General features: G+C 38.4%; 1 protein-coding gene across 2 annotated transcripts in view; it reads left to right on the top strand.

The window, feature by feature from the left end:
* Nucleotides 1-13,052, top strand: part of SNX1 (sorting nexin 1) — a 33,280-nt gene that overhangs the window by 497 nt on the left and 19,731 nt on the right. The window contains exons 1-2 of one of the 2 annotated variants that reach the window (XM_006920274.3): nucleotides 1,322-1,582; nucleotides 12,801-12,909. In XM_006920274.3, coding sequence (XP_006920336.1) covers nucleotides 1,424-1,582; nucleotides 12,801-12,909 — 268 coding nt within the window. In that variant the 5' untranslated portion in view covers nucleotides 1,322-1,423. Of the gene's footprint in view, nucleotides 1-1,321; nucleotides 1,583-12,800; nucleotides 12,910-13,052 lie in introns of those variants that run through there. The other variant, XM_015595956.2, reaches the window with a different exon arrangement.

The following is a 13,052-nucleotide window of genomic DNA, read 5'->3' as shown; positions in this document are numbered from 1 at the left end:
GGCGGGGGAAGTGGAAGAGCTTTTTGGTTTTCTCTTCTCATAGGGACTCAGGCCAGCACAACTTCCCATACAGGTTGAATATTTCTGCCAATCACCTTCAAAGACAACTTAGAACGAGAGACTTTTCCCTGTGTCCAGTGAATTTAACAGTGACATATTGGAGATCGCGATCCTAAAAAGAATGCCTTGAGTCCCGTGGTGTTCGTAGCTCTGATGCATGCCAGTAACAAGGTTGATGTTAGTTTTCTCTATCCATCCCGCCAATCAAATCTCAAACATTTATCGGGTACTTAATTTGCCAGACTTGGTCTATAGGCGCCAAGGATTCAAAGAAAGGACACAGCTCCTGCCTTTGCCAAGGATACAAAGGACAGAGCTCCTGCCCTCAAGTAGCTCACAGCCCTGTGAGGGAGCCAACCCGATACTGAGGAATTTGCAGTTACAAACTAACTAAACCTTGTCAAAGTTGATGCCAAGTTTTATTTCTATATTGAGAAGAAAGTCAAGATTATCTTGCAGATTATCCCATGATAACATATCCCATTTATCTTTTAAACTCATGTTTAAAGATAATTTTATCTAGCTGATTTACACTCTAGGATCGCCAGACAACCAGTGAACAGTGTAGGCCCAGGAAAATTTTGTTCAGAGTTTAAAATTCCCCTATCTTCTGTTCCACTTCACTTACTCCACAGCAGTTGAGAAAATAATCGTGACTTTCTTGCAACCAAATTTAGGACACTAAAGTTTCACCTCTGTAAGGCCTCCCGACATCAACAAATAGAATCAATGATCTCTTTTACTGGGCTCGCACAGCATATTATAGCACTGAACGTGTTGAGTTGTTAATTTACATACCTGTCTCCCTCGAGCGCCTAGTGGGTCAGGAGCTTATTTATTTCTATATCTCAAATGCATAGCAGGATGCCAGACACACAGTATATGCTCAATATATACTTCTTGAATGAATTAACTAAATGTTTTACAAAGAATAAATGGCGAAACTTTATCGCAATATGTTCAGAGACCGCAATCAGAAATATTTATTGAGGCTCTTTGAAGGCACTGTGCTTGGCATGGGTACGTAGTAGAGGTTTTCAGACTCGTTTACTCAAACGACATCTTATAAAGCGTGTTAGATAAAGCTATACAAACCACAAAGGGCCCTGGCAACCTGAGCAGCCCCTGGCTCCTCCTTTCCTGCCCCTTTGAGTTGCGATCCAGGGCCGGGATTTGCTGGGCAGGAGCCGCGAGCTGTCCTCGCCCCGCCCCCAGTGCCTAGGCCCCGCCCCTGAGCCCCAGTCCCGCGCGTCCCACCGGGTTGATCGGAGCCATCCCACTCCTCGTTTAGCTAGAACGATTTGCTCGCGGCACTATCTCTCTATAAAGTTGTTGTTGCGGCTTCCGCCGCGGGTGGAGGAAGATGGCGTCGGGTGGTGGTGGCTGTAGCGCTTCGGAAAGACTCCCTCCGCCCTTCCCCGGCCCGGAGCCGGAGTCCGAGGGGGCGGCCGGGGGGTCAGAACCTGAGGCTGGGGACAGCGACACCGAGGGGGAGGATATTTTCACCGGCGCCGCGGCGGCTGTGAGTTCGCACCCTTTGGGGCGACCAGGGGGCGGACGGGCGCCCCAAATGGAGAGAAAGGCTGGGCAGAGTGGGCCTGGCGAGACCTTGCTTTCGTGACAGTAGTCGTGGCTTCAGGGCGCTGAATGAATGCCAAGACGTAGGGTCTGGCTTCCCAGCCGCTGGGGGAAAGGTGATGAGTGGCATGGAGGCTTCTCCGCTAGATCCCTGACTGCGAAGAGCCCCCGAGGTCGGCACTTGGCTCTGCGGTGTGGTGACCTCACAGACTCCCGGGGCTGTTTTGCCGGTTGTCTCCTGATAGGTCAAGATTAGGGGATGGAGTGCAGACTTTCTCTAGCCTTACTGCTTCTGGGATGCATAATGTTATCTGGAGTGGCCCAGCATAGTGACCCGCCCACAAACGCTTTCGTTAGCTCAACGCTTATGGTAATTACCAAAGGCCCTTTCTGGATCTTAGTTTATTTTATAAGAGCTAGGTTGACTGCTCTGATCGCTAGAAAAATTGTGGCAGAGGTCGGTTGAAAAAAGGCCCTGCCAGATGAATCACTACAAAGACCGAAAGCTTTGTCCCTTTTAAAGAGATGTGTCCTAAGTGTCTTAGTGGGAGCATATCTGTAAATGTGTGGAAGAAATGGTGTTTTCCATAGTAATAGCGAGGTTTCTAATAAGAGTTTGGTGCTGGGGAAAACTAATCTTTGCATGTGGAATGTGGAAATCAGTAATCAGTCCTGGAACCAGTGGAGATGTTTGGGACTTTTGTAAGAATACTGACTCATACCACTTGGTACAGTTCGTTCCAGGTTGAAAACTTCTTCAGCGATTTGTCTGTGAATTTATGCATCTGTCTTGGATAATGCTTCTCTTCATAGTAGCTACTCAGTATATGAGTGACTAAATAAAACAGCTTTAAATTCTTTACACAATATGTCCGAAAACGTTGGGAGTTGTCTCATGTCAGAAAAAGGTTAACATTCTAGGAAATATCTTCTATGACAATCATTAGAATTTCCCTGTACAGTATTCAGGCATGGAGTCCATAATCCAAGCTCAAAAAACTCACTGATGCTAATGTAACATCTCAGACTGCCTAGTGAAATCTGTTATTTTGAGAAATAACTCTTGCTGCTAATTTAGTCTCTCTGTATTCATTTAAAACAAATCTTGAGCCTCTTTAGTAGTTCTCTCATAAGCCATGGAGAACAGCTACTGTTGATAACTGCTAAGATGTAGATATTCACACTGAATATCTGAAAATAGAAACTCTGGTGCTGAAAGTGATTGGTCACATAGGCAAATGATGATTTATTTTCAAATAAGGACCTTGAAAGGTCCTTATTTGAGGAGTTATTTTCTAGAGTTAGCCTGAGAAAGTTGAAGAGGCTATGATTTGATTGAACTCACCATATTACAGATGCATCAATACTTCTTTCTTGTAAGATTGTAAAATAATTTGTCTAATTTCCAGCTAAGGTGGGGAGTAGGGGCTTAGAATGACTTTGTTCTACCACAGAAGCATAATTATTTTTTAGGTTTTAATTCAGGAGAAACGAGTTGCTGAGGAAACTAAAATGCCACCTGTGAGCCATTTTTAGAGCTGCCTGTCTTGCTGTTAATCCTCAGGAAGCCAAGACCCAAAGAGCCCTCATGAGTTAAGCTGTGAATTTCTTGTTAAATAGCCATTAAATACAAATTATATTCTACCGCATGCTTTAGTTGTGAGTCTATGTGAGAAGATAAGGGATTGCTTTGCTTCTGTATCTTAAGGAACAACACCGAAGAATAAAGTAATTGAGGGCATGGGCTTTGAAGTCTGATTTAAATCCAGACTCTATTATTTGCTAGTTTAACCTTGGGCAAAGTATTTAATTACTATGTACAGTTTCACCTGTAAAATGTGAATAATAATGGTATTTACCTCCATATTTATGAGGCTCGAATTAGAATACCTACCTGTAAAACACTTAGAACAGTTAAGCATTTTGTAAACTGAAATTACTTAAAGAATCAAAAACCCCACAAAATCTAATAATGGATTACAAAATTTAAATTAATTAACCCTAAAACTGGTCTAAATCAAACTAATAAAGTTGATTAGCTAAATGTCATCAAAATAGACACATGATTTCAATAGCATCTTACTGATTTAAGTTTATCTTCATATTTTTTGTTGCATGTTGGAGGCAAAAAGAGGAGCATTAAAGAATTGGGAAAGTGAGGCATGTAAAGTTTAAAACTCATTTATGGTATGCATGTAATTTCCCGGACATTGATGTAACAGCTGCTGCTGTTAATCATCCCATCTGCTCTCTTTTATAGCCCAAGAAGCTTTGTTAGTACAGTAATAAAAGTGTGATTTGATTTATAATTGAAAGGGCAGCCCGTGATAATAATGCATCTCAGAATCTACAAGGAGAGACTGGAGTTAAACGAATGATTAAAATAAACCTGAAATTTTTGTTTTAAGACTGAAAACCTGCTTGTGGAAGGTCTGACTCTTAAGAATACTTAAGACATCTTTCTGCGTTTTACTTTGAGAGCTTATAATAAAAGAGTCTAAAATTCTAATATATTATCTGAATCTTTGATGTGGACCTGAATCCAGATATGTATCTTTTTAATTTAAACTTTCTTAGTTCTGGGATAGGATTAATTTTTTCCTTGATAAAACTAGAGACTGAATTGGAGCCGTTCTTTTGGCTCTCCTAATTCTTAAAATCATTATGTTAAAAAGACTATAAAATGACATACATTTACACCTTTTTTGACCTCACTGGTCTTATTTGCATACTTCTAACCCTGTATGATAGAATCAAAGCAAGCTCTTTGCCTTCCCAGTTCTTATATGCCCATCTTTTTAGCAGTATGCCAGGCTCACAATTAGATTAGCCTTGTAAATGAAAGGGGAGAACTGTGGAGGACTTTCTCATAGTGAAAGGAAAGAGGAAAACGGATAAGTGGTATCTTCAGTTCCAGCAAATCTGGTAACTTCTTTTGATGACATATCAGACCAATTAGAATTTTTCCCACTACTCTTGTTCTTGAATTGAAACCCTAATAATTAGAGAAATGGCCAGAAAAAAAAAAAAGAAATAGAATAAAGAAGTAATAGCAGGGGACTTGAAAAGTCATGTATTAAATAGTCTGATTAATCAAGGATTATTTACATATTCCCACTGGTATTTAAGACTAAACACTATAACTTACTTTTATTGATATTCAAGTCTTAGATAGCAGTTGGCTTCTGATTTACAGTGTTTTGTAGACTACAGGGAGTTACATAAATGTAAGTTATGTGTTAACATTTAGACAGAAAAGGACATGGTATTTTTAGAATCCAGCCCGACATCTGTGATCAATGTAACATGTATCCTGAGGGAAACAAATCAGCTTTATTTTTTTTAATTGTGAAAAGCACACAACAAAATTTACCATTGTAACTGTTTTTAATTGTACAGTTCAGTAGTGTTAAATATATTCACATTTTTGTGAAACACATCTCCAGAGCCTTTCATTTTGCATTTCTGAAAATATAGCCATTAAACAACAACTCTCCTTTTCCCTTCTCTCTTCAGCCCCTGGTAACCACCATTCTACCTTCTGTTTCTATGAATTTGACTATGTTAGATAACCTCTTGTAAGTGGAATCATGCAGTATTTGTCTTTTTGTGACTGGTTATTTTACTTAGCATAATGTCCTCAAGGTTCATCTGCATTATAGCGTGCATCAGAATTTCCTTCCTTTTTAAGACTAAGCAGTCATATACGTGTATATATCCACATTTTCTTTATCCATTCATCTCGGGATGGACATGTGGATCGCCTCTACCTCTTGGCTTTTGTAAACAGTGCTGCTATGAACATTAGTGTGCAGATATCTACTGGCGACCCTGCTTTTTAATTCTTTTGAATATATACCCAGAAGTGGGATTGCTGGATCGTATGGTAATTCTATTTTTAATTTTTTGAGGAACTTCCATACTGGTTTCCATAGCGGTTGCACCATTTTGCAGTCCTATCTCAGCTCTTTTTAAGACCAGTTTATTTCCTTTTGAGTGCTTACAGGATAACTTTTTTAGATCTAGACGGAATTTAGTAATTTTATTAAGCGCCCTAAGAAGATTAATAGTTTAGCTGGTTAATATCTAAATTCTCTGTTCTGTAAAATACAGAATGGCTGTTCCTAAAGGTGTACTGCATACCCAGTAAGTTTCTTGATACTATCCCTTATCTGTTGTTAACCAGCTGGAAGTTAATCTACATAACAATAATTTTAAACAAAGATTTATTGCTTAGGTTCTTCAGTTAATGGTGGTGTCATTTGAAAATAGTCATAAGTAAGCGCCCCTTTAGTATTTAGTGTAGTATTTTCTGTAGTTACATTGTCTCAAACACTTGTTTTTGGAGCTAACATCATCACAGGTGGTCAGGTCTGGTCAAAAGATTAGAAGTTAAATTCCACATTTTTTTCACACAGGTCTAATAACAGATGTTCTTGAAAAAGTCAACAATTGATGTTATGTCCAAAGATTCATTTTAATGTTCAGCTTAAATTGTAGACAAGTTTTACTTCGAATAACTTAAATTCCTGAAGTACATAGATTCATTGAAGTAGTTACAAGGCCCTTTTGGGTGTAGGGGGCTGAAAGAAGACTTTTAAAGACAACTAATAAGAACCTAACTTAAAAATATTTAAAATTTGAATTTGGAGCTTTTGGCTACTGTAGGGAGTTGCTGCCCCTTTGCTTACTTGGGCGTTAAGGTAGCTCTGATGACTTGGCCCTTTGTGATTTGTTTGGTGGGGAGGGGAGAGAGGAACAAGAACACTCTAATTTCTCTTCCTTGGTCCTAAACGTTTCTCAGCACTCTTGAGTAACTGTTGGCATAAATAAATCATGAGTAGTGGATAGTTACTAGAGCAAGTAGCTATAAGTATATCATCTCCAGGAAAAACCTGTTGCTCAACTTTTTCTGGCTTTTTTTTTTTTTTTTTTGCTTAATCAGAGGGACAGCTGGGGCTTCATTCTGCTTTCAGAGCAGATTTGAACTGGGTTTGCTTTTTCAGTTTAGAAGTTAATGTATGCGTAAGTGCTCTGATCCTTCTGCAGTTTTCTGAGCCCTTCTAAGTTATATTTGTTTGAGACCCAAAAAATTTAGTAGGGAAGTTATACCAGAGAATCCAGTAGATTGTTGGTAGCTAAATTTTGGTAGATCATGATATGCCCTTAAACTTTGAGGTCTCTAGTGAGCTCGCTCATGGTTTCCCTTACCTACCTCAGTGGTCAACTTTGGGCTCATTTTCCTCGCCATCCAGGTCCTCCTTTACCATTTTCATTGGTTCCTCTGCCCTCTAGCTCAGAGGTTCTTTATCTTCTTTTATGTCATGGGCCCGCAGCAGTCCAGTAAAGCTTGTGGACCTATTCTCAGAATAATCTCTTTAACTATATAAAATACATATGATTACAAAGGAAACCAGTTACACTAAAATGCAGTTATCAAAAGGTTAAAACAATTTTATATTAGTACCATGTGCTTTTTAATGCTTTAAATAAGATCTAGGGATAGATGTAATGAGTTACCATAATTTTTAAATAGAAATGAGCATAAATGGTATTTTGAGATCCATAACAATTATAATATATAAAAATCTAATTTCTATTAATTATAGTCTCTAGTACTGCTATTACTATTTTGGCTTGTCTATTTTTATAATTGAAAAAAAACATTGAATTTCAGTTAGAGGTTAGTGAAAATTAAGTTGTAATTTATTCCCATCTAAGTTCATAGACTCCTCCTGAATTCTGTGGCTCAGGGACCCCAAGAAAAGAACTTCTACTTTAACTCCTTAAGGTATGAGAAGGGTAATTAATATTGTGAAATAATTTGGGTTGGGTTAATCAAATATTTACCCAATTTGTGGATTAAAATGTACCCTATGCCCAAATCCAATGGGCGCTGAATATTCATTCTCCCAAGCACAGAAGGTTTTTAGTGCATCTGTGCCGTTTTTGATACACGGTTATCATGTTATCATCTGAGTATAGCTTCTGAGGTTGACTTATTTCTAATTGGCCTGGCCTTGTTATATTAGTATGATGACAATTTTCATAGCTTTATCCTCCCTTACTAAATTAAACTAATTTTCTCTCAGAAAATGAGTACTTTTAGTTCTTCTGAAGCAAAGTAACCTTAGCTTTTAATTTGGGTGAGACCTCTAGAGGCAGTTCAGAGTTTTAACAATACCACCCTTTTGAATGTAATACAGGGGTTCTGCATGGAGCAAAGAGCAGTTGAACAACTGGAGGAGGAATCACAACTGGTTAAACTAAAGGGAAGTTACCCAGAATCAAGTAGGACTTTTCAGTACTGAATGGCTGTGTCAGCTCCGAGGAGTAGCAAGTCCACCTCTATTCTTCCCTGAGCTAAAGAAAGTTGCATTAGTACCTAGGCCTCATGGTTTGAGGCTGGTAATTGGTGAAGAATACCTTTTGATCTTAACACAAGTACTGTCTTGCTGGCACATATTTCTAGTGCCTGCCTCTCTGAGAATTAGGTTTAGGCTGTTTGTGTGCTCTTATAAACAGAAGCATTTGAACTTTTAAACAGGCTTATCAGTGGAACCACTTGCTAGAATTAACAGCCAAAGGGAGTTAGCAAGTGTTGCATATCCTATTCTAGGATCTTATCTCTAACAGAAAGAATATTTCTTTTATTAAAAAAAAGGTGGGGAGGTCAGGGGGAAGTAGGCAGGGCTAGGCTTTGGCCTTCTTAACTACATCACAAATAATACTATTTTCGTCACAATATAATTTTATCTGTTACCTGGAAAATTAGCCCCCTTCAAACACATGTATAGTGTTTTGTGATTTATTGACTGCTAAGAGGTTTTAAAATATGGATGATAAAGCAAGGCTTATTTTTATTATTGGTTTTTGCCACTCAATGTAATCAGTGTGCCTCCTCCTTTCTCCCAAAATGAGTCCTTCCCAAAATTGTAATTATTGATTCAAAATTAGCTTTTTAATGTAAATTATACTTGACTAATACTGTTTAGAAATTAGCCTTTTAATCTTAAGCATAGCATATGATATGTGTTGTTATAATTTATGTGCAGGTAGGTATTTATTTTGATGACAAGTGTTAATATAAGAAATGTCTAAACCTGTAGAGAATTTTTATACATTTATTTGAGCCAAACTGACCCCAGAAAGCAAGATCTTAATTCTCCAGGCCTTTTGCAGTTTCTTTTATGCATTTGAAATTGTTAAGGTTACCCAAAGAGGGGAGAAAGCCAGGTGGGGATTGGATACAGGATAGTACACAAGATTGTGGTCTCTCTTGAGGGTGGTTATGCTTATTTCAGAGATATGCTAACCTAGATATACCAGAACAATGGAGAGGGCTTGCTTAAGGCAAGGATAAATCTTCACTGCCTGGGGCATGACTACCCACCATGACCTGCCCAGTTAGGAATTTATGATTAGATCATCCTGTGTGAAGTTATTTTCTGTAGAACCCAGGTTTTGTCCACATAAGTAAGGTATTTTTATAGACTCTGTAGTCTCATGGAAGACTTGTTTTCTATTAACAGCCCTGTGTTAATGTGAAATACCACCAATAAGGTCCATTTCTTCTTACTCCTAAAAATTGTTCTGCTTAGATTGTTTTGAATCTGATTTTAAGTAAAATTTGAGAATATTATGCCTTGAATGCCAACTGTGTGCTTGGTACTCTTCAGCCTGTTTAAAAGGAAATAACAGGCCTCAAATGGAGTCATTCCACCCCGTAACAGCAAACCAAGACAATTTCAAATTCAGCCTCTCCCAGAAATGTGATCTTTAAACAGTCATTTCGAAATTTTCTTATTAGTAGTAGTGTGGTCATCTGCATGATAAAATCTGCGCCTTTCACTTACCCACAGAAAGGAGACAACCTGGCCTGAAACAATCCTTTCTTTTCTTTTGCTAATAACTGCATTGCCACACCCTCCTGCCATTAAAACCCTTCCATTTTGTACAACTCCCCCGGAGCACCTCTCTATTTTACTAGATTGGGATGCCTCCAGATTCATGACTGGTTCAGTAAAGCCAATTAAATCTTTAAATTTACTCAGTTGAATAATTTTTTTAAACAATCTTTAAGAAATAAGCTTAGTTTGTTCAATGTCAATCTAAATCAACCAAAAATAAATTTGGTAAGATTGTGAACCAAAAAAGGGGTTCTGTAATCATAATTTCTAACTGGGCAGGTAAGAGTCGGTAGCCACGTCCCAGACCTCTAACTTTTTTAGTGAAAGGTTTTTAAGCAAGAACTTACTGTTCTTGTGCATGTAGGTTAACTTACCTTTGAAATGCCAGAAGTAATACCCTTGGAAGGCATGACCACCCTCAAGAGAGCACATAGTCTTAACTAATCTATAATCTAGTCTCCACTTTGCTTTCTCCTATCTTTATGCAATCTTACTGATGTTTCTTCCATAATTACAAACATATAAAAAGAAACTGCAAACTGTTATTCTCGGGAGTATTTGAGATCTTTCTCCCCAGCATATGTTGTCAGTTTTGGCTCAAAGAAACTCTTATAAAAATTCTCCACAGAGTTGGATGTTTCTTACTTTGACAAGGTCAAAAATAAAACAAAGGCGAACAGAGATAAAGTTGGAGAGGGGTACTGTACAATATGCCAGAGAGTTAACATACTTTTGGGGAAAAAACAACGTACTTTTGTAAGAAAAGTGTATACATCTAAGAAACGCTCATTTAGCATAGAAAAATGGGCAAAGGACATCAGAACAAGTCACAGGGGTATTTAGATGGCCAGTAAACATGTGGAAACAAGACAACTTTTCACCAGCCAACCTGACAGATTTTTTTTTAAAGAAAGAATGCTTAATGTTTCTGTTGGTGCTGTACTTACATTTCTGGGGAGCAAGGAGGCATGTGTAAACTGGCGGTCTTTCTGCAAGGCAGCTTAGCAGCGCCTTTGAAAATTTTATGTTCAATAATTCTACTTAAGATTCTTCTAAGGAAATAATCAGATGTGGATTGCATATCACGTCATTATTCATGATGATAAAAAAACCTGGAAACTGTTTATATATCCATCCCCAGAGAAATGACTTATGTTGTGGTATACCATAGAGTTAAGTCACTAAGAGTGGGATTTTTGTACAACTCTTAATGACATGAAAAAGTACTCAGATGGTAGAGGGCGGGGACAGAATATGTAGTTTAACATAGAAGATTAATTTTATAAAGAATTACGGAAGAAAGATTTGGGTAGTAAATACATAGTAATCAGTCGAACTATCTTCAGCTTTCTTAGAACTCAGCCGTGAGTGGTTTTGGGGCTGGAGTCCCAAAAGATACCTGGGGAGCAGTTTTCTCTTCACACAGGTAGTTGTTACCTAGCTATTGGGAGAGCACAAGCCTTTGTTTTCATCACAGTTCTGGTTTAGCAACCATGGTTTGGCCTTGAAGGTGGTCTGGTGGAGGAAGAAAAACAGGTAATTGTGCTCTGGTTATCACTGCAGTCTCCTATACGTCTGGGTCTGTCTCTTCTGATTAGGGATAGACTGACTATTCTAGCATTTCTAGTATTGCTCCAGAAAATGTTCTTTGTCTTTACACTTCCAAGTTTAGATGGTAAATCAGAAATGGAAAGTTGGCTTTATTCATCTCTTTATCACGGGAATAGGTTCTTCTAGATGTTTTTAAAAATGGCTAAATTTTAACCTGTGCTTCTCCTGTTGCTTTAATCTCTCTAAGACTAAATTACATTTGTATACATATATCCTTAATGTTTCTTGAGTTTTATTCTCTTCTTTATCTCCATCTACAGATGACTGGTATCAGGGCGAACTGAATTAAAAAGAATTTCAGGTGGCTTTTTATGAGATCCCTATACTGCACAAGAGCATACTAGGAAGGAGGTGTATGTGTAGGAAGGTGATTAGCCGTGTGTGAGGCAAAAGGGAAACGTGGATTTTGTTTTTGCCCTATTATTATTGTCTGTGTCTCTGCATTGATTTTGTTGTTATTTTTTAAGATTGTGGAAGCAACTAGAAGACGAAATCACTCTAACAATTGGTGTAACACTTAAGCATATACAACTAAGGGCTCATTAAATTTTATTAGTATAGGAAAGTTCTTGTAGAAGCATTGTTTGCTAATATAAAATTAAATGTGGGTAACAGTTTCTTTCCCTGAGGGTGGCCCTTATATTGGGATAGATACATGTTTGCATGGCACATTCACAGTACTCAATAGATCTGTCATTTCACTTTGTTCTGTTGGGTCAGAAAAGACTTATTTCTGAGGAACAAAATCCCTCAGATTTGTTAAGGAAATGTTTCATAAAAGATTCGTTAAATCAGATCTTTAACTCATTTGGCCTTGGGATCTGACTTCAAAACCCAGCAATACCACACCATGGCTTTTGAAGCCAGATTTCCAGCTTTCTGTTCATCCTCTGCACAATCCAGCTTTGTTCATTCTGGTATTGGTCTGGGTCCCACCCCACCCTTGTTCGTGGCTGATTACTGAGCTTTTGTAAAAGCCGTGGACTGACTGTATTTTCACCATGTGCCCCCGAGGCTAAGCATGATCAGTTTTTATTCTGCTAGCCTGACATAGTTGTGGTTGAAAATTGTGTCTGTAAGTTAAAGATAAAAAGATAAGTTATGTTTACAAACAACATTAGATGTGAAGTTTTATGCCTTCTTTTGCGTGTCAAGGCGTCAGTAATACCCATACAACTGGGCTTCAGTGACTAGTTTAGCCAAGGCCACAAAGTAAACCAGAATCAGAGCTTAAATTCTGGACTCCAGTGTGGTGTCCTGGTCACTAGAATGTGCCCTATCAGCATTTGAAAGAATAAAGGTCATCCACTGAAGAGGAGGAATGCATTTGGACAGGTTCTTTTGAAAATTATCTGTGTGTACACATACCCACATCAGAATCATGTGATTTGGGGTAGGGCATTTCTGCAAGGTTATGGTGTTAGGAATTAACTCTAAAATGTATGAATTTTTTTAGCTCTGTGATCACTTGGGCAGCACTTATATCACTAATAATGATTTGTTGCTTATTGAACTGGCTGACTAGTGCTCCTGTATTCCCCTAAACACCTGTGGGAGCAACGGAGGGATATGTTAAAAGTTACTTTCTAGGTTTGTTTTTAATGGTACTGTTTTATTCAGAGTGTATCTCTTTGTTTTTAGAGTAAGCCCCAGTCTCCAAAGAGAATTACTTCCTTTCCCATCAGCAGTGGCTCCAAAGAAAATGGGATCCATGAGGAACAAGATCAAGAGCCACAGGATCTCTTTGCAGGCAAGTATGGACTCAAAACACATACTAGGAATCTTCTAAATTGCTGGGTTAAAGTGTACCCCCCGAAATACGTGTGTGTGTGTGTGTGTGTGTGTGTGTGTGTGTGTGTGTGTATGAAACAACTCTGTGAAATACGATTATGG

This window comes from Pteropus alecto, unplaced genomic scaffold (genome assembly GCF_000325575.1).
Source record: "Pteropus alecto unplaced genomic scaffold, ASM32557v1 scaffold86, whole genome shotgun sequence".
In the NCBI taxonomy this organism is placed as follows: Eukaryota; Metazoa; Chordata; class Mammalia; order Chiroptera; family Pteropodidae; genus Pteropus; species Pteropus alecto.
The sequence above is the reverse complement of the archived record's forward strand: the minus strand, read 5'-3'. Positions and strand labels throughout refer to the sequence as shown.